General features: G+C 54.8%; 9 protein-coding genes across 9 annotated transcripts; 5 read left to right on the forward strand and 4 right to left on the reverse strand.

Annotated features, from left to right (window-relative positions):
• Positions 1 to 187: 187 nt before the first annotated feature.
• J4E85_008568 (uncharacterized protein) lies at positions 188 to 3,199 on the reverse strand (the record flags this gene model as incomplete). Its single annotated transcript, XM_051472792.1, has 2 exons — positions 188 to 2,650; positions 2,954 to 3,199. 2 exons carry the CDS (start codon positions 3,197 to 3,199, stop codon positions 188 to 190), a joined length of 2,709 nt encoding a protein of 902 aa, XP_051323613.1.
• A 1,111-nt stretch (positions 3,200 to 4,310) lies between these two features.
• J4E85_008569 (uncharacterized protein) lies at positions 4,311 to 6,052 on the reverse strand (the record flags this gene model as incomplete). Its single annotated transcript, XM_051472793.1, has 5 exons — positions 4,311 to 4,451; positions 4,505 to 4,567; positions 4,707 to 5,007; positions 5,176 to 5,573; positions 5,699 to 6,052. The coding sequence occupies 5 exons, from the start codon at positions 6,050 to 6,052 to the stop codon at positions 4,311 to 4,313; spliced, it is 1,257 nt and encodes a 418-aa protein (XP_051323614.1).
• A 1,285-nt stretch (positions 6,053 to 7,337) lies between these two features.
• J4E85_008570 (uncharacterized protein) lies at positions 7,338 to 9,995 on the forward strand (the record flags this gene model as incomplete). The annotated part of the gene is made up of 2 exons (XM_051472794.1): positions 7,338 to 7,877; positions 7,929 to 9,995. The coding sequence occupies 2 exons, from the start codon at positions 7,338 to 7,340 to the stop codon at positions 9,993 to 9,995; spliced, it is 2,607 nt and encodes an 868-aa protein (XP_051323615.1).
• A 570-nt stretch (positions 9,996 to 10,565) lies between these two features.
• Positions 10,566 to 10,966, forward strand: J4E85_008571 (uncharacterized protein; the record flags this gene model as incomplete). Its single annotated transcript, XM_051472795.1, has 2 exons — positions 10,566 to 10,669; positions 10,807 to 10,966. 2 exons carry the CDS (start codon positions 10,566 to 10,568, stop codon positions 10,964 to 10,966), a joined length of 264 nt encoding a protein of 87 aa, XP_051323616.1.
• Positions 10,967 to 11,025: 59 nt separating this feature from the next.
• Positions 11,026 to 11,872, forward strand: FSF1 (putative alpha-isopropylmalate carrier; the record flags this gene model as incomplete). The annotated part of the gene is made up of 3 exons (XM_051472796.1): positions 11,026 to 11,088; positions 11,142 to 11,673; positions 11,724 to 11,872. 3 exons carry the CDS (start codon positions 11,026 to 11,028, stop codon positions 11,870 to 11,872), a joined length of 744 nt encoding a protein of 247 aa, XP_051323617.1.
• A 673-nt stretch (positions 11,873 to 12,545) lies between these two features.
• Positions 12,546 to 15,737, forward strand: J4E85_008573 (uncharacterized protein; the record flags this gene model as incomplete). The annotated part of the gene is made up of 2 exons (XM_051472797.1): positions 12,546 to 14,578; positions 14,627 to 15,737. The coding sequence occupies 2 exons, from the start codon at positions 12,546 to 12,548 to the stop codon at positions 15,735 to 15,737; spliced, it is 3,144 nt and encodes a 1,047-aa protein (XP_051323618.1).
• Positions 15,738 to 16,050: 313 nt separating this feature from the next.
• Positions 16,051 to 16,672, reverse strand: J4E85_008574 (uncharacterized protein; the record flags this gene model as incomplete). The annotated part of the gene is made up of 2 exons (XM_051472798.1): positions 16,051 to 16,328; positions 16,375 to 16,672. The coding sequence occupies 2 exons, from the start codon at positions 16,670 to 16,672 to the stop codon at positions 16,051 to 16,053; spliced, it is 576 nt and encodes a 191-aa protein (XP_051323619.1).
• Positions 16,673 to 17,900: 1,228 nt separating this feature from the next.
• Positions 17,901 to 20,030, forward strand: J4E85_008575 (uncharacterized protein; the record flags this gene model as incomplete). The annotated part of the gene is made up of 1 exon (XM_051472799.1): positions 17,901 to 20,030. The coding sequence occupies one exon, from the start codon at positions 17,901 to 17,903 to the stop codon at positions 20,028 to 20,030; it is 2,130 nt and encodes a 709-aa protein (XP_051323620.1).
• Positions 20,031 to 20,759: 729 nt separating this feature from the next.
• On the reverse strand, positions 20,760 to 21,873 carry J4E85_008576 (uncharacterized protein; the record flags this gene model as incomplete). The annotated part of the gene is made up of 4 exons (XM_051472800.1): positions 20,760 to 21,195; positions 21,252 to 21,382; positions 21,444 to 21,779; positions 21,838 to 21,873. 4 exons carry the CDS (start codon positions 21,871 to 21,873, stop codon positions 20,760 to 20,762), a joined length of 939 nt encoding a protein of 312 aa, XP_051323621.1.
• Positions 21,874 to 22,533: the final 660 nt, after the last annotated feature.

The raw sequence follows: 22,533 nt of genomic DNA on the forward strand, positions 1-22,533 counted from the left end.
TATCTTTTCAAGCGAGTGTGACATTCCGCCTCTTACATGGGACAAAGACAGAACAACAAAATATACATGTTCGTTAAAAAAAACAAGGTCCCCAAAGGGAAGAGAAGTGAAAAAGGTCGTCTAAGTCAATGGACATCCATCAAGGAATATCCACGTAGTGTTGTCGCAGAGGAAAGGAAGAAAGTATCTATGCCTGAGCGAAGATAGCAAGGGTAGCGCAGAAGTTAGAGCGGTTATCCTCGTCCTTGGCCAGACCCTGACCACCCATGGTGATCATGTTGACAGACGCCTTAGTGCTGAGACCAAACCAGTTGACGTTCGTTGAGTTGGCGATCTCGTTCATGTCTTGCTGGCAGTTTTGGCCGACGACGCAGTCTTGGTCGTAGTTCTGGAAGAACGAGTAGGTACCCGCGCCGTAGGACCAGATGCTGTCGCTGCCGTCGGTGACACGGACGGCCCAGGCGGACTTGGCTTGGCTCATGTCTGGGTCGAAGTACTTGTCGTTCTTGGTGAAGGGGACGGCGGCGGTGGGGTTGGGCTGGTAGTACGGTGTCTCGGTTTGGATGGCGCCGTAGAAGATGTCCTTGGCGCCCGAGAACTGGTATTGAGACATTTGAGAGTGCTCAGAGGCGGTGCCGTACATCCAGACGGGGCCTTGGGATTCGACGAGCATGCCGCGACCGTTGTAGATGTCGATCTGGGAGTGGTCGTCTTGGTCGAGCTCGTGGTCGGCGGTCCAGAGCCAGACGTTCTCGAAGTAGCCGTTGGAGTTCTTGGTGATGTGGAGCTGCATGAAGGAACCAATGCACTCTGGGTTGGGCTCGTGGGTCGCGTCAGGGTTCTTCTTGCAGTTGGACGACTGGAGCTTGGTTCCGGCGTAACCACCGACACGGAAGTGGACATCCCAGAGACCGGCGGCACCGTTCTCGGCGTTGATGTTCCACTCCATCAAGATACCACCGGGAGCAGGACCCTGGGTACCGATGATGAGGTCGGAGGCTTCGAAAGAACCCTTGTCGCCGCTCTTAGCACCGATCTGGAAACCAGGCTTGGGGTCGTCCATGTTGGAGAAGAACTCGCCGGTAATGAAGAAAGTGCTGTAGACTTCGCCGACCATCTTGACGTTCTTCTCAGCGGGAACGACGACGGTCTTGGTGATGAGGTAGGCACCGTGGTCGACGTGGAGAACCTCGCCTTCCTGAAGACCATCGATGGCAGCCTGGATAGCGGCAGTGTCATCAGTCGCGCCATCACCCTTAGCACCCTTGGACTTGAGGCTGACGAACTTGGAGACGTCGACGTTCTCGTACTGGGGCTTGCTGCGCTCGAACCAGCCGTTGAGACCCTGGAGGCTCTGGGGCTTAGCGGGTGCGCCGTTGACATCACCCTGAACACGGCCAAGTTGTGCGCCGGCAGCAAGGGCGTTACCCTGAGCCCAGGTCTCGACCTTCTTGCCACCCGCAAGGATGGTGTTACCAGTAGCACCAATGACAGCCTTCTCGGAACCGGTGAAGTCGCAGTTGTCGAGGATGAGAGTGCCGCCAGTGGTGGGAATGCTGTTCTCGGTGAAAGACGAGTTGATACCGATGGGAGTGTTGGTGAACTTGCTGTCGAGCAGAAGAACAGAGCCGACAGTCTGGTTGGCGGGGCTGTTGGCCATGTCAAGACCGACCTGGCAGTTGTTGATGAAGATGCTCTTGTAAGTGAAGAGCCAGTTCCAGTTCTGGAAGATGGCGGTGCCGCAGTCATTGAAGGTCATGTTGCGGATGGTGAATTGCTGGGAACCCATGAAGGCACCAATGGCACCACCGTTAAAGGTCAGATCGGTCATGAAACCACCGGAGCCGTTGTCCTGGAAGATGCCCTTCTGGTCCTTGCCGGCGTCACCCTTGGCCATCTCGAAAACAATGTTCTGGAGACTGGTGGCTTGGGAGACCTGCCAGTGAATACCAGCGGCAGCCTTGGTAGCGGAGATGTCGATGACGAAGTTGCGGACCTGGCGGTAGAAGTTGTTCTGGTTGGTGTACCAGTTGGCACCGTCGCCGCCTGGGATGTAGGGATCGGCATCGATCAAACCCATGCCCTCGAAGTCTGCGGTGGCCTTGAGGATGGGCATGTTCAATGGGTCGCCAACGAACTGGGTGTAGTAGTACTGAATGATGGGCTTGCTGATCATGTAGGTACCGGCGGGGAAGTAGATGAGTGCCGGTGTGGTGGTGGTGGAGTCGCAGCCCTCGCCGCAACGCTCGCCGTCAGCGATGATCTTGTTGATGATTTCGGTATCGTCGGTGGACCCGTCACCCTTGGCTCCAAGCTCCTTGACATTGCGGAAGACCTTGTAGGACTCTGGGTTGGGGTTGAAGGGAGCCTGGCCCTGGCGCTTGATGGTCTCGAGCCAGTAGCCGGAGGCACCGCCTGGTGCTGCCGGTGCCGGTGCCGGTGCTGCTGACGGAGCTGGTGCTGCTGATGGGGCTGGGACTGGTGCGTATGAAGCAGTAGGTGCTTGCGCAACGGGCACAGCAGTAGAAGGAGTGGCGGAAAGGAGGACGCGCAGCGTCAAAAGAAGCGCTCCAGCGCTAAAGGCAACCATAATGGCAGTGCGTTTGTTGAAGTTCGGAGTTGCTAGTTGGAAAAGTCTCGACTTGAAAGACTGGAAGTATCGTTGTCAGTTGACCGGCAAAGGACGTTGATAGTGTTGTTGGATAGTCGAGTAGAAAGATTGCAAGTTTGCAGAAGTGGTGGTAAGGTTGGCTAGCAACGAAGGAAGAAGAAAGTAGTAATGTTGTTGTGAGAAGATGACTCTACACAATAGAAATGAATGACAGAGAACAATAAGAACTGACGGCACACAATGAGTGCTGGTAGCTGACAATCGCCTGCGTGAAGGGAAAAAGTGAATGGGGGTGCCGCCGCATAGTATATGTACAGCAGTTCATTCAGGAAGGGGACTTACAATAGGATCGGGGCGCCAATCAACGTTGTCGAAACGCCTTGTTTCAAGTTTCGGGTAGCCGGGGTGTGATGTTCGCTGTGCTGTGCTCGATTCATGTTCCCCGGCATTCAGTAGGCATTTTATATCCTCGTCGTCGCTGTGATACCCACGCTCTTTTGCCATCTCTTCATCGTGGGCGTTCATCCTCCCCGATTCACAAAGCAGTCCCTCTTCCTCCCTTGCCTCCTGACGACCGCTTGCGGCCATGTTCTGAAGCCGCATTCCACGCCCGCAGACAAGTGCCGGCTCGTGGTTGCGTGCCTGTGACCCTGCCGCCGTCGCGTGCGTCCAAAATTACCTAGGGTCTCCACTAGCCAGGCCCACAAGACTGTACCCGTTGTATCCCTTTCTCCGCGTGAAACAAGCGGGAGACGATGGCCAGTGAGTGGATGGGGAGGGTAGAAGGCGGCGAGGCGAGCGTTTGTTCCTGAAGGGAAATCAGGGATGTGGTTGGTAGCGCCACAACCGATGCCCGCATGTGAGACGGCGCTGAAACGCCAGGCCATCGACAGGCCCTCGCTCGCCCGCCGCGCAGACAAAGCATTTGCCAGCGCGTCAACGCCACGCGCGACTTTCTCTGCAATTCGACGCGACGGCCCGGCAGGAGATCGTGGATACACTGCGATGCGCCGGGCTCCATCCAAGAGGCGCTTGAGAGTCATGCCAAGGTGTGGTGGACGGCATTGTACTCGACCACGACGTCGCTGTTCGCCTCGGCACGCGCACCTGGGCATCATGGGCATCATGGACATGTTGCCTCCACATGCCGATAACACACAGACATATAGTCAGAAAGTGTCATTCATGAGCGTTGTGCGCAACATAGCACGAGCCTTGCGGACAAAAAAGCTCGAACCGAACACCACCCCGATCGCTATCCTGGACGTGATGGGTTCCGAAAGTTTCTTTTGCACCAGTGCAAGACATCAACCACGGGGTTACCACGCTATGCTGTGCTCCATCGCCGCCTAAGGATGCATACCCAACGGTCACTGTGTTTCGCGCCGCCACCGGATATACTGCTTTTCATTTCCTTCAGGATGTTTTTGTGGGGCCCGGGGACGTTTCGACGAAACCCCATCCGTCTTTCTAGAGCAAGCCCGCGGCTGGCCTCGCAGATCCCTCATGCTTAACGCAACCTCTATTACCGCATTTCGACGAATAGCATTGTGCAAGACCATGATCATGTGACATAGTCCCTACAGTCGTGGAAGTTTCTGCGTGATTTCCGTGTGATCTAGATTGTGGCTGATAGGATGGCGATTCACCTCGAAGCAGCGGTCTTCCATCCCATTCGCCATTCCTTCCCTCCGCTCAATCACCACAGACCCTTCGCGTCTTCTTCTTGAGCAGCCGCCCTCTTCGTTGCCTGTCCACCATTGGCCTCTTCCTTTAACATGCGGTTAATGACTGTGGCGAGTCTTTCAATGCCCTCGGCAAGCATATCTTCTTCTTCCCACTAGCAGTGGATTAGTATCGGTTCGGAGACCCAAACTGGAAGTATATACTGACCGCAAAACAAACCCTGATGTCGTTGCTGAATGACGTGCCTTCATGGCCGGTGTCGCCGGGTACCTGCGTCTGTCAGTTGGGCGTACATGGCTGCGGAGCAGCATACTCACTTCGAACATCTCGCCCTACACAAGCGTCGTGGTTAGCTTTACCCATGATCTGGACTCGGGACTCGAGAGACGTAATCGTGGCTTGTACTCACCTGTGCGACGGCTAGGTTCTCTTCTTCCTTTACGCGCTGTGCTACCACTGCGCCTTTTAGCGGGGATGGCAATTTCAGCCAGATGAAGTAGCCGCCGACGACCTCGCGATCGGTTTGGGGGATTTCGACGCCTAGTGGAATGAGGTGTTTGTTGATGGCTTCCACCATTCGACGGTACCGGTTACCGTAGGTTGGTTGGAGTCGGTCGTACACGTAGCGTTGGAGCTCTCCTGTTTCCAGTGTCTCGGCCACAAAGCAGGCTGTCAGCTGGCTGGGTGCGCCGCCCGAACGGCTGGATCCTCTGGAACACGTTAGCTGTCATGCCGGATGGAGCGAGACATCGTTGTGACACCACAACCTCAGATCGATCTGAGCGTAATAGTTTCGATCTCAGGTATCCCAAATGCGGCATGATTAGTAGCGCATGGCGACAGAGACAAATGACGAGATCTTGACAAGATATGCTTACGTTTGCGAAACACCATACGCCATCTTGGGCGTCCCTTCACACCAACCCGTACGCAAGCCAGGGCCGAAGATCTTGGAAAACGATCCATTCGAGACTGCATTGCCGAAGCCATCTGCGCCATGTCTTTCGGCGCCGCCGTCCAGATACCTGTCGATGTCGACAATCCGGGGCAAACCGGCTTTCTCGATGGACAGCGTACTAGGACTGAGACTTGACGGCCATTGCAGGAAATCATATACGTCGTCTGTAATGATAAGGGCATCGTACTCTCGTGCCAAACGTACCAACTCCTCTCTGCGCTTTAGACTCATAGTTTTGGAACTAGGGTTGGAGAAGCCTGGAACCGCGTAGATGACATGTTTGTAGATCTTATTCGAAGGCCTTGGAGGTTTGAATTGCTGGCAATGTTAGTAACCATACGGCGGTGTATACCCCGACATGCAATTGCAATGGATTTTCAAGAGACAAGATCATGGTAGACTTAAGAAGGTCTCAGACCGTCCAAGTACTAACAGCGACTCACCGGCTCATCATTACTCTCAGATCTCGCCCTCTCTTCACTCAGCTTAATCTGACTCCTCAGATACGCCATATCAATCCCCTCCTCATCCTCAGGCACGGCCCTCAGCTTTTTGTGGAACCCGGCATCCTCGAATATGCGGAAAGCAAGCATATACGCCGGAGCAACGATCCACACATTCCGCGTATACACTGGATCTGTAAAGTCCTGAAGCAGGCAAGCTAGATTCTGCGAAGCCCCACCAGAGATGCATATGCGGTCTTCGGATACCGGGTCCGCGGGCTTATAGAACGTCGTGAGCCATTGCGCAATATTGTTCTTCAGCCGCGGGTCACCCGAGTCGGGTCCATAGCACATGGCTGGGTACGCAATGGGTTTCTTCTGAAGGACATTATGGGCTGCTTTGTCGAGCAGTTGCGTTGGAAGTAAAGACACGTTTGGCCATCTGGTGCTGTTAGCGATTACTCTATTGGCCGCGTCATGTCCCAAAAGGACAGCGGGTTTGCATGAAGGGCAGGGGCACGTGCCCTCTCAGCAAATTGATCAGCTTCTTGGAGCTAGTCTTGGAGCCGACGACGTCCGGTAGGGCGAACGTCTTGAGTATCTGGTCCGCGATAGTTTGGCCGCCGCCCATATTGGATTCAGTATTGGATGCTGATGAAGCCGTGGCGGCGTCGGAACACGGCTGCGTACCGAAGTGGCTGGTGCGCAGTTATGGGGCGGAGTGGACTCAGGCCAGCAGTAATAACGTGAGCGTGCCGCGATTATATCAGATGCGAAGTTCGGAGAAGGGTCTGTTGGCAGCAATTGAATGAAGCGTGCATGCGTTTTGTCATTACCATGCTCATACCAACGTAGGGCGCGCCTCCAGCACGTGTATATGACCGCCATGAGCCTCGGGTGGACGCTATCGATTAGGGATGGTACGTCATCCGCTCGCTAAAGACCTCATTGATGCGGCCGGCGCTGTCAATAGTTCTACCGATGCTGCAAATGGTCACGAAAACACGACATGTCAGCTGCAGCTGGATAAATTCACTCGTGGTAGTATCGCACAGTGTTCATCGACCGTTACTCATTTGAAGGCCGGGCAACTCGAAACAGTCGTCTCTGGCACGACACGGCTGCGCATGGATCCGCTTCCAGCTTCCGTGGATGAGGTGGGCCTTGCCCGCAGCATGCCCGCAGCATGAGGCGCAGGTGCTGCAGGTCACAGCCAGCGCTGGCAAAGGGTCTTTTGGACGTCAAAGAGGCCGCTGAGTGGCCGCCCGGCCATACCAAGGTGTAAATGCACCCCAAGGCTGAAGAGCAAGGCCAATGACAGATGTAGAGAACGACCCACGTTGTGGCCACCCGACCTCCCGACCTTTGACGTTACTCGTGCACTAGCATGGTTACGACACTGCGGATCTGCGACAGCTCAAATATAGATCACCTAAACACCTAGTCCCTTCACTAAGCTTTTCAGTCCCTTTCGACATATACTAACTGACCGGTGCCCGGGGCCCTGCATGTGTGGTGCTCGTGTTTGCTGTTGTGTCAAACCCATGTTGCGGCGCGCATAGTATATTTTCCTACGCTTCACGATACCCCAACTCTTGCTCCTCCCGCGCCGCATAGACAACTACTAGATCGCCTCGCCATGCTGGGAGACAAGAAGAAGTCCTCTCGTCGGTTGTCGAGTTTGTTCGGATCGTCTGGGTCGTCCGAGCCGTCAGGGTCTACAAACAATGCGAAGTTGAGCCCAACCCCTGCGTCATCAGAGTCCAGCAGCCGCTTGACCAAAGTGCGCAATCGCCTCTCTTCAGCGACACACCTCACGCCCGAATATCCTCCACCCGCCGCTCAGTCACCACGCGCGGTGTCTCTCTCCAACCCCACCATCCAGCCGGTCGTGCCTGCCGATCTTGAGCCCCTCGAGCCACCGCCGCCGCTGGAGGTGCCGTCGCGCGCATCGTCACCAGCCAGTAGCCGACCCGGAACGCCGAGCTTAGACCCATCCGAAGGAAAACTGAAGAAGCTGCGCAGGAAGAGCGGTCTGTTTGGCGGCCCACCCGGCGGCATTGAGGGGGTAGACGCTGCGTCTGGCGCACCACAGGGCAATGCGAGCCCGCTGGCATGGATCGTCGGACACAAGGGCAAGGTGCCATACAACCTGACGTTCCTGCTGAACGGCGAAAAGGTAGTCTGCGGCTGCTCTCAGAATATCATACCAACGCTGACAAGATGAAAGGTCCCTGAACTCTGGGACGACGCTGGAGACACGTTTGTCTACCTCTTTCCCCGCACCTCTGACAAGGGCCCTTCCTTCCGCATCGACTCGTCCGTATACGCAGCATCGCACCTGCTCACTCGCCTCGTTCATGGCAGCCTCTACAGCGACGCAAACGTACCCCCGCTCGACCTAGTAGACCGGACATCGCGACGCGTGTCACGAGAGCCATTTGGTGAACAGTCGCGGACTGCATCGCCCGACCAGAGCCAGATAGGAAGCTCGGATGAATCCATATCCAAGGGGTCCAGAGCGCTAAGCGACGCCCTGGAGGACGAGTACACGGAGAAGCACCTGTACATGCCCATCTCCCTGAGCTCCGACTCTGCCATCACCCCTCACGAGCCCCGGCTCGACGCAAACGATACCGACACGTTGGTTACCTACCGCAACTTCTTCGCCTTCCTCATCGGACAGTCGCTGGTCGCTACCGAGCGTCACTCAGACATCTTCGACATCTTCCTGCGGATTGGAGACATACTGTCGCACTATGCCTTTTCCAACGTCGACGGATCTACCTTTGGCGAGGTTGCTGCGTCGAGCTTTGACTGCTACGTTGACGAATTGACCCTCGCAGACGTCCGCCACAGCCGCGAGAAGACTATAGAAGCCATTGTGCTAGGAGAAAAGTTGCGCTCGATGGCACTATACACCGAGGGTTTCGTCCACGCTGCCGGAAAGTACAACAGCGTCAAAGAACTCGACTCGCCTAAATTTGGCATGATCAGCCCAAAGAGTTCTACGCGACTTGCCCGAGCTGCTATGGATCTGGAAAACCGCGAGCAAACCATCAATCACAAGCTCAAGGACTTTGAGTTTCCGCATATCTTCTCTGGCATTATGAACAGCGCAATGGCAAGCGAGGGCAAGGTCATTAGCTTCAAGAAGTGGAGGGCTGCCTTTATGACTATCAAGTCTTTCGTCATGGACTACTATAGGCACAAATACGGCTCATGGCTACCAAAGGCCAAGTCAAAGAAGAACAACTTGACTACAAGTGGTCTTAACCGACTGGTCTTACTAGAGATCTATCGCGACATGGCTAGTCTGTATGATCTCCTCGTGGATAGGAAGAACTTGACAAACCGTACTGCCGACGGCTTTATTGCAGAAGACGAAGGAACAGACATCGAATCCGTTGTTGCGCGTGCGCTGAGGAAGGTTCTGAGCGAATATGACCGCAGCACACCACCAGTCGCGCCACCGATTCCTTTTGACCTACCACTCTACCCCATTTCACAGAACGCAAAGACAGGCGACGCGAAGAAAGACGCAAAAGCGCGAGGGAAGAAACTGCACAAGGATGAAGTCGCCAAGCTACTAAAGCAATCGCACAACGCCGATGCTGAACAACAAACACCGTTCCTAGAAGCATTCCGCACATTCGAGTTCAAACAAGCCACCGGCTCCAACATGGACGACATGTGGGACATGCGATCAGGCCAATGGCTCTTCCTATACGCCGTAATCCAGTCCCTACCCATGTTAGTCGTCGACGCACCCGGCGTGCGCTTCACCGAAGGCGTAGAATACTTCCTATGCGAAGTTCCACGCAGCGGCGTCCCCTGGGCCCGAGAAGACACAACCCGCTCGCGAACCTGGTTCGGAGTCGCAGGTGGCGCGCAAGTCGTGTCCCTACCCACCGACGTTGTCGAGCACGGCGTCGAAGGCACATTCCGCCGCTCGCACTGCTGGAAGAAGGCTCAGCAGTGGGCTGCAGACGATACTCTGCTCAACGCCGCGATGCAGGAATTGAATGCGAATGCCTCTCCGTTACCACCGCCGCCCGGTCTTCTTGATCCTGGTGCGGCTGCTCGTGCGCGAAGTCAGAGCCCGGATCGAAGGCGGGAAAGCGTTATGAATCTCGGGTTGGAGGCGTTGCCGCTGCCGCCTGGTGTTGCGCCGCCGATGCCCATGGGCAGCCCGAATTTGAGACCGGCGAGCAATCACGATCCTAACAAGACTTTCGATGATATATTAGGAACGTCGGCGTCAGACAATGGGAAGAAGAACAAGAAGAAGAAATGAGCGACGGACAATGAGGGATGGGATGGGATATGGGTTGACCGGGGGCGGATTTGATGCATAAAAGCGCGTGTTTTCATAATGTTCACGTTCGGCATATACAGGAGGCAGCATTGGTGGGCTTCTTGTAATGATTTGGAGCGATATCGCATGCATGCGCGCAGATGTCATAATACAGAGGCTGGATTTAGAGCCTGATATATAGAAATGGCATATCCATGGATGAAATGTACCTATCGCAGCTATCGCGCTTGTCGCTAGTTCCCGCTTCGCATTATCGCCGATATCGTCGCATGGGTGGGTGGGGGAGGCGGAGGGGAGGCGGAGGGGAGGTGGTGGAGGTTAACTATGTGAAGTGCGTGGAAGTTATGTAGGCGTTGTTTAAAGGCTGATATGTAGACATGGTCATGAGAGTTGTACCTATCGCAGCTATCACGCTTGTTGCTAGTTCCCGCTTCCGATATCGTCGCGCCCTACATATTTACCCACACGAACACTCATCCTCGCAAACCCGCGTGCCGTTGAAGCTTCCTTGCTTCAATCGCGGCTGCCACACCCTCAGATCCCGTCAACATGACGTCCTCGCTACCGGGAAACCGCGACCTGCCAGTCTCGCAGTTCAACCTAGGGACATACTGGGGTCGCGTGCAGCACTCAGCAAACATATCAGATCCGAGGTGAGACACTGCGCGCGGAAGGAGAATGTTTCCTTGGGGATACTGGGTGTGGTGAGTACCACGACCTTGAGCTTTTCCATCGCTGTTATATCATCTTGAGAATTGTTTCCTGGTCATAACTAACCAACGCGCAACAGAACCCTCCTCACCTCATCGACCGGCCTCGAAAATGCAAAGAAACTCGTTACCGCGTACAAAACGGGCAAGATCCCAGAGATGACGCCTGAGCTGTGGAATGCGAAGAAGATCATCGATTCTACCATACACCCAGGTACTACAACCGGCGCGTTCGCATGATGAGGAGGAGGCGCTGACAGAGTGAAGACACGGGCCAGCCAGTCTTTCTGCCTTTCCGCATGTCGTCTTTTGTCCTGACAAACTTGGTTGTCACGGCTGGCATGCTTACACCGGGTCTTGGGGTACGGAAAGCGTCTACATTGGGATAATGCGACAATATACTAAGAGTGTACAGACAGCGGGCACACTAGGATGGCAAGTCACAAACCAGTCGGTCAACGTCGGAATCAACTTCTCCAACGCGAACAAATCGATCCCGCTCTCCACCTCGACAATCGTCCAATCCTACCTCCTCGCCGTCAGCGCATCATGCGGTGTTGCACTCGGTCTCAACGCGCTGGTACCCCGCCTTAAGAGCCTGTCGCCCAACGCAAAAGTCATCGCTGGGCGATTGGTGCCCTTTGCGGCTGTTGCGACAGCTGGTGCGCTCAACGTGTTCCTCATGCGCGGTGAGGAGATCAGACAGGGCATCGACGTGTACCCCGCGCTGTCAGAAGCCGAGCGACGCAGAGTAGACACAGGAGATATGGAGGTCAAGCCGCTGGGCAAGAGCAAGAAGGCAGCTACACTCGCTGTAGGAGAGACGGCGCTGAGTCGCGTGCTCAATGCGACGCCTATTATGGTGCTGCCGCCTCTCCTGCTCGTGAAGCTGCAGAAGACAGAGTGGCTTAAGCAGAGGCCTAGGATGGTGACGCCGGTGAACTTGGGTAAGTTGATGTGAAGGGCGTTTGTGGGATGATGGCTAACGCGAAGTCAGGACTCATTTTCACGACATCCATCTTCGCGCTGCCACTTGCGCTCGCTGCGTTCCCGCAACGCCAGGCTGTCAGTGCGCAGTCGCTCGAACCCGAGTTTCATCAGCGCGGTGGCAAGGATGGCATGGTGGAGTTTAACCGTGGGATATGATGGACCGGTAGTATGGCCAGAGAACACGGTTGCAGTACATCTGAACAGCAGGGACAAACTATTGTGTGAAATGATCTAGGCGTATATGCCATGCTGCAGGCATCAGACGCAGTCGAACATCCATGGATAGCTGCAAGTAGGAGGAGGACATGGTCGCGCTGCTGCATTGCGGCGAAGACGGTTTTCCTGACGCTGTGATTGGCCAGATTGCTCAAAGGATCTCGAAGGGCATACAGAGGACTCGACACGATTACTAGATAAGACCAAATGTCCTCAATCCAAAAGAAGCAGTAGGCAGCAGTGAATTAAGCTTTTCATCAAACGACCGTCTCTACATGTGACGTTGCGTTGATGCTATAACGTCAAACTGTCCTTTGGAGAAAGACCAGGTGTCAAATAAGTCCGGGACAGGGTAGCTCGATCCAAGTACATTACTACGAAACCGCCCTCGCATTTCAACACTCAAAGGACCACGGTTTCGACCGACAACCCATTCACCGCTATTTCTCTGGGATAGATTCCCGATCGCTCTCTTCTCTTCTATCGAGGTTTTTTACTGCAACGTATTAACCTCACCCACTTCTTCCCCGCGGCGAAGCACGCACATCCCACCACAACCTCTCCACGCCTGCCGTTAACGACACCTTTCGCTTTCCGCACCACACCACACATCATGGCGCCACCCGGACGCCGGAGAGGCAATCTCTCACCGGGAGCCATGCTCCTCGGTCTCTTCTTCCTCTTCTCGACGACCGCGTCCGCCGCCTCAGCCGTCATTGGCGTAGACCTAGGCACCGAATACATCAAAGCCGCGCTCGTAAAGCCCGGCGTTCCCCTCGAAATCGTCCTGACCAAAGACTCGAAACGGAAAGAGACGTCAGCTGTCGCTTTCAAGCCCTCCAAGAGCGGTGCCCTGCCTGCGGGCTCCTTCCCCGAACGCTTCTACGGCGGCGATGCGATTGCGCTCCAGGGACGTTTCCCGGGCGATGTATACCCGAATCTGAAACACCTTCTTGGTGTGTCGAGTGAGAGCGATATCGTGGGCACGTACAAGGAGAGATACCCTGCGTTGGAGGTTACAGGAACGGACAAGCGCAACACGGTTAGCTTTGTGAGCAGCGTCTTCGCCGAGGACAAATCATACACCGTTGAGGAGCTACTGGCTATGGAGTTGAAGAACGTCAGGGAGAACGCAAAGGCGATGGCGGGCAAGGGCTACGATATCCAGGACGTTGTCTTTACGGTTCCGGCATTCTACACGGTCGACGAGAGGCGCGCGCTTGAGGTTGCTGCTCGTCTGGCTGGTCTCAAGGTGCTCAGCGTTGTTTCTGATGGTCTGGCTGTTGGTCTCAACTATGCTACTGGCAGGACCTTCCCCGACGTTACCAAGGACGGCAAGCCGGAGACGAACCTGGTGTTTGACATGGGCGCTGGATCTTTGTCGGCTACTGTTCTCAAGTTCCAGGGCAGGTCTGTCAAGGATGTTGGCAGGCGCAACAAGACTATCCAGGAGGTTCAGGTCATGGGCGCTGGATGGGACAGGACGCTTGGAGGTGATGCGATGAACTCGCTCATCGTCGACGACATGGTTGCTACCTTTGTTGAGCTTCCAGCTGCTAAGAGCGCTTCTTTCACCGCCGACAAGGTCAAAGGCCATGGACGTACCGCTGCGAAGCTCTTCAAGGAGGCTGAGAGGGTTCGCCAGATGCTCAGCGCTAACAAGGAAACTAATTCTTTCTTCGAGAGCTTCTACGAGGATGTCGACTTCAAGTACAAGCTATCTCGCACCAAGTTTGAGGAGCTTACTGCCGACTACGCCAAACGTATCGATGGACCGATCAACCAGGCCCTCGCAGCCGCTGGCCTTACCTTCGCGGATATCGACTCTGTCATCGTCCACGGTGGCGCGAGCCGCACACCCTTTGTCCAGGCCCGCCTCGAAGCAGTCGCAGGCAAGAGCAAGATCAGGGCGAACGTCAACGCCGATGAGGCTGCCGTGTTCGGCGCTGCTTTCAAGGCCGCTGGACTCAGCCCGTCTTTCCGCGTGAAGGAGATCCGCGACTCGGACACCCAAGGCTACAACCACGGCTACCAGTACATGCTCAACCTTAAGGACCGCGACCAGAAGATCTTCACCCCCAACACCAAGCTCGGAGCGACCAAGGACCTGCCTTTCAACTTCATGGGCGAGTTCGAGTTCACCATGTACCAGGCTGTTCCCGGCGCTAACGGCGAGGTGTCCAAGGAGCCTACTCTTCACTTCCAGAGCGGTAACTTGACAAAGGTCGTTACTCACATGATCAACGAGAACAAGTGCGAGCGTGATAGCTTCAACAACTATGTTCAGGTTAGGCTCAGTCCTGTTACTGGTACTCCTGAGGTCTTGTCTGCGTGGGTCACATGCGAGACTGAGAGCGAGGAGGTCAAGGGCGGCATTGTTGATGGTGTCAAAAATCTGTTTGGTATGGGTGGTAAGAAGGATCAGGAGCCGTTGAAGGAGGGCGAGAGCTCTTCTTCTTCATCTGCTTCGTCCTCCAAGTCTTCCAAATCATCGTCGTCTTCCTCTTCCGCAGGTGCTGAGAGCACTGATGCTGCCAAGGCTGGGGAGAAGAAGATTAAGACTGTTAGGTCGGCGATTACGTACGATGTTGAGCAGTTGGGTTACAAGAAGTTCCCTCGCAAGGAGTTGAAGAGGATGCAGGACAGGTGAGTTTTTAAACATTGTTGTACACGTGCAACTACTAACGTCGACAGGCTCGCCGCTTTCGATTCATCTGACAAGTCTCGCCGCACCCGCGAGGAGGTCTTGAACTCGCTTGAAGCCTTCACCTACCGCGCTCGGGACTATCTCGACGACGAATCCTTCATCGGAGCTTCCACCTCTGCCGTCCGCGAATCGCTCGAAAAGGCACTCAGCGCTGCTTCAGACTGGATGTACTCCGGCGGTGCCGATGCAGATGAGAAGACTCTTAAGGGCAAGCTCAAGGAGCTCGAGGACATTGTCAAACCAGTGATGAAGCGCAAGGATGAGGCCGCCAAGCGCCCCGATGCCATCAAAGAGCTCAAAGACACCATCGCCCACATCAAGGAAGTCGAGCAACTAGTCGACGGCCAGATCAAGACGCAATCCGCCGAGAGCTCCAAGAGCAGCGAAGCCGTCTCCAAAGCCTCCGCCTCCGCCTCCGCCTCGCCCTCCACCGACCCCATGGACGAGCTTGACGAAGAGGCCGACGCACCCGCCGCGCCTGAGATCACCGAAGTCCCAACCATCTACACAGAATCCGATCTCAAGACTGTCCAAGAGCACGCACAAAAAGCACAGGTCTGGCTCGACGACAACGAAGCCAAGCAGGCTGAACTGGGTCCCACAGATGATCCCGTCTTCACGGTCAAGGACATCATGGCCGAGAAGAAGAAGCTAGACGACGTCGTCATGGACATGATGATGAAGAAGATGAAGCACTTCAAGCCCCCGAACCAATCTAGTTCAAAGACCAAGACCGCGAAGCCGAAGACGAAGAAGGCGAAGAAGACTAAGACGAAGAAGGCGGGGAAGGCTGAGACGAAAGAGACTGATGTTCCCGCTGCAGACAGTGAGAACGCACCGAGTCAAGCGGAGTTGGAGGAGGCGTTGAAGAAGGCGGGCTTCAGTGCTGATGGCATTAAGTTGCAGAATATGGGGAGTCAGACGGATGGAGAGGAGGGCGATGTGACGGATGAGAAGGGCAGGTTGTTGAAGAAATTGGATATTGGAGAGGGGGCGAGTGAGGAGGATATTAAGGCTGCTATTGATCGGTTGGTGGCGCAGGGTGGACAGGGTAAGGATGGGAAGGGGAAGAGAGAGGAGGGGAGTGATGAGTTATAGATGGATGGTATAGTGAGGGAAGGGAAGGATGTGCTCGTATGATGGGGGAAGGGGATGGAAGTGATAGACGATGAAGTGAATAGATTATCAATGCGAATGAGAATTTGATAAGTTAACGATACGAGCTTCTTTACGAACTATTAGTCCACTCTCACATGTGTTAAGCTATCGGCTTCCATACCTTCCAGTTTTCCACCGAAGCATGGGTGGGTGGGGGAGGCGGAGGGGTGGAGGTGGAGGCTGAATCTCTTTGGATTCGATTTCGTCTCATAATAATGTGATCACACCTAACCTCGAACACTTACTCCAAGTATCAAGCCACCGGCTTCCACATCTTCCAGCCTTCCACCTCAGCGCCCGCGCTCTCGACCATCAACTCTACGTCTACCTCAACATCCCGCGCTGACTTGTTGTCGTAGTCGTAGGTAGAATGTGCACCTTGCAACAAGATGACTTTGAATCCAGCGGCTAGTGCACCTCTGCAGGTCGAAAGCACGCAGCATTCACTTTGTATGCCAAAGGCTACAATCGTGTCTACACCCGATTTCTTCAGTTGGGACGCAAGGGATGGATTGGAGGAGAAAGTATCGCCTAAACGCATTCGTCAAGAAATCTCTAGAATTTGACATATACTCACGGACATCCTTCCCCACAACCCTCTCCCAACTATTCCCCTCTCGTGGCTTGAACACCAACTCCCACGCCTTACTCCCTTTGACCAGCGGTCCTTTCTCCGCAACCTCCTCGTGCTGCACGAACACAATCTCTAAATCCGGTTCTCGGCCCTGTTCGCACGCCGTGTCAATGGCTTGACGTGCTCGTTGTAGGATGCTCGTTCCGGCTTCGCGGATACGGTCCGCATGTGGTATTTCAGTCGGCGGATTCTGCGCCAATTCTACTTGGATGTCGATTACGAAGAGGGCTGTACGTGGCATGATGGGTATGGGGTTTGGGATGAGGAGGGGGGTTGTGATGTTGTGCATGTTGGGTGTATGGCGTATGAGTCATGGTCAGTATACTGGCGGAGGTAGAGCCGAAGCACTCAGAAGAAATTCCGAGCACGTCGAACTTGGTGGATACATCCGTCGTCATCTAAAGACATTGCAATGCTAGGTCCTGCTTGTAATGTCTTTGTAAGAGCGGCGCTGGAAGGTTACTCATTGTTACTGAATGGTGTAACGACATCCTAGACCCCGCTTGCAGTAAGCTGGGGATTTCTATTGTATGATCATGCTCATGTAGCACTTTGGAAGCTTGATCTCTCAAGTCCACTGACTGACACTGACCAGCTTGAGTAGATGAAGTCGCCCTGATATGCGTGATACGAGAGCTATGAAACGCAGAGTTCAAGCCAGCGAGGGGCAGAGTATACCAGACTGGGAATAGTGAGTTGATGCAGCATGTGCTGGCTATCGTGGTTGTAGTAATTACGAGCGAAGAGGAATTAGTTCAAACAGGAGGGGTAGACTGTGCCCCGCCGCAGAGCCAGCACAGCGATACGTGGACATGAAGCGGCTGGTAAGAATCTTTCAAGGCTCGATGAAGGCGTCAACGATATATCGTGAGATTGGTAGCCCTTCTTTGTTTTGAGGAGCTTGTGCCACTTGCGATCGGCTTCCTACACCGACCTTTTTACAAAGACGTGAATCAGCGACTCAAAGATTTTCAGCTCATGGCCATGCGCGCGTGAAACGGTCTGTCTCGTAGTGGGGTGATGGCTATCTTTGAGTAGTCATGTTACATGCTGCAGAATGAGGCTGTACTCGCATGAAGGAAGATCCAGATCCTATCAAAGGCGAGGGTTCTCAAAAAGGCATGCAGGCGGGAACACTACCGCGGCGTCGCCCACTGAAATCCGAAGGCTCCATGCTGGAAGGGTTGGAAAGGATGGGGCGCGAGGCCGTTGGTGTACGTTTGGGGTTAGGCGCTAAAGTGTCGGTGTGTAAACAAACTCCAGCACGCTCTTGACACGTCGACAACGCACGCGCTAGCCATCCCAACCACCTCGCAGCCAACCCCCACCGGCTGCCGCCTCGGCTCACCATGAATTTCAGATGATGGGATCCCTGGCCTCCCATTCTATCTATTCTGCAATTGTTCAACTTCACAAACTTTGAGTTACACATTGCGAAGAATTGCTGCACCGCGACACTTAGGTCCGATATGGCTACCACTATGCACCACCCGTCTCCCCAGCCGGGCCTTACCTCATTCGCCATCTACGAAGACCCACAGGATCGCGAACCCTTGTCGCCTTCGGACTTGTTCGACGGCAGTGACTCGTACCACTCCGAACGCTCGTTCCCCATGGCCCACGACGTTGTACATAGCATTGAGCTGGCACAGCAACAGGAGCCCGACGACGAGCCCCAGCCCTACCGCAGCTCCTACACCTCGCGCCCGGGGTCGCAGCAGCGCATGTCCTCGCACTACAGCTTCGTCTCGGCTATCCCCTCCGAGTCGTCGATAGCTTCCAAACCCATCCTGCCCGCTAACGAGGCCGGTGCACGAGCACGCAAGGAACGTCCGCGCTTCCGGAATACTGAGTCTGTCCGCGCCATGCAGATGTCGTCGCCGCCGCCCACACTCGCACACCAGACCTCCCAAGAGCGACTCAAAGGCTCTTTCAAGCTGGCTACACCTAGCAGGAGCAGCCGATCAGAGCACGACATGTCGAGACAGTCTACCGGCTCGCGGAGAAGGAGCATACGGGAGCCTCATAGTCCGAGACCGACTCCGACACCGCAGCAGGCGCCGCTGGTCCTGTTACATGTTACCATTCTGCCCATGCAGGTACCGTACTCGCACGACATCATGGCCAGGATCATGCCTGACTGGCTGGTGGAGAACTACAAGCTGCTGGAGGAGAAGCTGCAGGACATCATCCTGATGCGACGCGGCCTTCTCATCCCGCACCCCAGGGACGAGTACGACCTGCTCGAGGAACGCATACTGGAGAGCTTGGAGCTCAGGACACCCCGGCTGCTCCCGTGCGGCCACTTCGTCCCACCCGAGGACGAGGACGAGCGGGAAGACGAGGACGATGTCGCGAGCGTCGGCGACGAGAACACCGGACGGGGCAGTCGCATGAGTGGAGGCACACTGACGGAAGGAAGCAACACCTCCCACAACGGCGACCACAGCATGTGCATAGACTGCCATCGCGAGCTCAAGAAGCCCGGCAAAGGCATCGGTGCAGGCACACGGAAATGGGACATCAAGATCTACGCCGCCAACGGCCTGATGCGCGCCGCCGCATGGCAAGCCTGCTGGAACGACATGGAAAGATGCGACGTCGAGATCCACCCCTGGATCCCCGAGGAGGTCCGCAAGACGCTCGAGCGCCGCGCCCAGGAGGAGCAAGAAGCCGACAAGCGCAAGGCACAATACACCGTCGAACTCCAACGCCAAATCCAAGAAGCCGCAGCCAAGACCAAGATCCTAGAAGAGGAAGCCAACGAGGCGAAGCGCAAGGAGGAGGCCGAACTACAAAAGAGCTTCGAAGAGGCTGCCGCCGCTCTGCAAAGAAGTATCGAAGAGAAAGCAGCTGAGAGGAAGAAGTTCGAAGAGGACCTCCAGCTCAAGCTCAACGAAGCGAAGGAGGCTGTTCGTCTTGAACTCGAAGCCAAGGCCCTCGCTGAATCCGATGCCGTCGCCCAGCGTCTCCGTGCGCTGGAAACTGCTATCAAGGAACAGGAGAGCGCCGAAGCTGCCACACGTCTCTCGGCAGCTCAAATACCGCTCAGCACGCTGCTGAAGAACTATGTCATCCTTCTTCTCAGCGACAAGCGCAACTCTATTATCTTGCTGCTGGCTGTGGCCGTCGCATACATGGCGATGAACATGCGTGCTGCTCAGCAAGCACCCGCGTCGGCGCAGATGCTCGAGCTACCGACTGAGGTTGTGGCGAGCATGCCCAATGCCGTTACGGCTACTATGACTGCGACGAGTTACTCTACGTTTACAGTCACTGAGTTTGCTACTGCTACCGCCGTCCCTGTTCTTGAGATTGCAGACCCGGAGATCGAGTCTATGGCTGAGGAGGTCAAGGCTGAGGTTGAGGTCGTTGTCGAGGAGAAGGCGGAAGAAGAGATATTTACCAGCCCCGCTGTAGACCTTGAGCTCTTCGACGTCGTTGCGGAGGAGTCTACTCCCCTCGCTGCTGCTGAGGTTGAGGCGAAGACGGACGTCGTTGTTGCGTCCTACCAGACACCCGCTGAAACCTCGTTCTGCGCTTCAGAAGTCGAACCCGTCTTCCCTGCGTCGCTTGCTTACTGCGCTGCGTCTGCTTAGATGCCCTCACACAACCTCTCCCGCCTTCTTCCTCCTCCTGCATCGTCTTCTCCCCACCCCAATATTTCCTCCCTTTTTCTTTGTCCTACTTTTCCTTTTCTCTTTTCTATGAAGCTTATAACGCATACCCCTCACGGCCTCAAGCATCTACCTATCTATATGCATATACATGTGCATTTGCATTTGCATTTTGCATACATACACTCACACGATACTATACCATGTCTTTCATGTTTCATGTTCATGACGTAATGTAGCGGTTTCGATCGAAGATATCCCTTTTCTTTCGCTTTTTTCTTTCTTTATGGTTGGTTTGAGGCATAGCAGAATGGAGTGGGTTATTGGTTGATGACTTGGATGGTGTGGCTGTGGATATGGGTATGGTTAGGGATATGGGGAGTATATACCAATATGAAGAATGAAGATATAATATCAATATGTTACCGTGTGCGGCTTGGTCTCAGTATATTTGAGTTGCTGTGAGAGACTGAATTGGCGGTGTGAACGTAAAGGGTAGCAGGCATATCAGTATAGTGTGGAGATATTCGACTTAGCTTTGATGTTCATTCGACATGGGAAAGAGCATAGTAGTCCGATAGACTGGTCTTTGTGATTATCAGCTTTGTATCCGATAGAGCTCTGCAAGTATAATCATGCACAAGCATCCATCTTTCAGTCTCCTTGCCCCCAAACTACCCCATCCACCCCCTCTCCCACTCCCTCTACCGCTCACTCCTCAGGCTGAATACCCTTCTTCCTCAACTCCTCCCTCTTCCTCCCCGCCCTACTCTTCGCATCCTCAACCCACGCCCCATAAGCCCCCTCGCCCTCCTTCAACTTCGCCCTCGTAACCGCTTTCAACAACTCCCCCACAAACCCCACAAAGTTATGCCTCCTCAAACTATTCTCATACAGCCACCTCGCGCGTTTGTCTTCTTGCTCTTCGAGCTCGTCCTCGTCGCCTATCTCCCTCGCCCGGATGCGCAGGTCGCGACAGCAGGCCATGAGGTTGAACCGGATTTCCGAGGCGGGGTAGCGCGCGATGCGGCGTTGGAGGACGGGGATGATTTTGGCGGGGAAGTCGGTGGGGGTGCAGGGGCCGTGGAGGATGGGCGCGGGTTGGAGGCCGTCGAGTTCGTAGAGGTGGGAGTTTATGGATGTGTAGCTGGGTGGATGGGTTAGTGGACTGTGGGGGGTAAGGTAGATAGAGTGGGAACTTACGCGATAAAGTGGAAGACATCGTCGTCTTCAGTAGCCGTCCTTTGTGTCTCGTCGACGAACGGCGAAGACCGCGCGAAGGAATTGTGGGTTTCGCGAATGAGGTCCGAGTTCGACAGTGTTTCTCCTCGTAGCTATGCCTCCTTATCAGCCCCTCCTATCCAAAGCATAGATACAGTCCCTGCCTTCACATACCTCTGGCGGGAAGTCCCCAGCAAATTCCTTGAACTCCTTCAGTTCCTTACCAATATCCACCTCCTCTTCCCTATTCAGCAGCAGCGAAACAATCGCCTGTGTACCACACGCATTCTGTATCGTTTGCGCAGGGAAAAAGAGCTTATTCGCCGCCTCGTAGTCGTACGTCCCGTCTTTCGGTACGTCGCTGGGTTTCTCGCCGGTCGGGTACTTGAAGAGGAAGATTACGCCGTATAGTGTACCGAGGGCTTGTAAGTCTGAGGGTTCGAGTGTGGTGAGTTCTTCGAACTCTACGCCCTTGACACCGAGCTTCTCGATGAGGTATGTGAAGACACCCTGTTGGGGTTGTTAGTATTAGTCGGTTTTTCTTGGGGGATAGGGGTGGCGGGCTTACAGCATCAGACTCTATGGTGTTCCAGCCTCCCGACATAGTTGCGTGAAGGTAGAGCGGTGAGGTGCGCAAGTGTGTTGTCGATGTGTTTGGACCTACGCCATCGACAGGCGCCGCCGGAATAACTCCTCGGCCCGCGCTTCGGAACGTTCCGATGCCCCACTATGAAATGGAAGTGAACAAGGTCGTTCCATGTGCTGACCCCTCTACCCGGTATCGCTCGTGTTCATGGAATCATCTTCTCGTGTCACAGAACAAACGTCTTGGCGGATATGTATGGGTTCGGTCACAGCATGGAGTTGACGCATCAGCCCTGCAGTGATGTCTACTGTCCCAAGGTTCCAGGGTCCACTTCATTCCAACCGCATCCAAGGCCATCGCTAGAGTAAGGCCGACGGGGCTCCTTACTCAGTACTTCTAGTCATCTCTGGTCTCCTTGCAAATTCTCCCTTGTCATATCTCTATACAGGCAGATCTGCTGTGTACCGGCAGATAGATCGGAAGCACGCTCCTCAGCCTGCTTCACGATAAGCTCATACTGCCAGGCTCTTTCTCCTTTTAGGACTAGACATCCATTACATTCACCTCGGTCATCACTTCCTCTTCTGTCCTATTGGCAGCTATGTCTACTAGGACACTTCGTGAGTGGGCCTGTAGTGAACCCTGGTCGGCTTCCCGAGCACGCAATGAAGTTGCAAC

The sequence above is a fragment of the Alternaria conjuncta genome, assembly GCF_024043145.1.
Source record: "Alternaria conjuncta strain BMP 0040 chromosome Unknown scaffold_13, whole genome shotgun sequence".
Lineage (NCBI taxonomy): Eukaryota > Fungi > Ascomycota > Dothideomycetes > Pleosporales > Pleosporaceae > Alternaria > Alternaria conjuncta.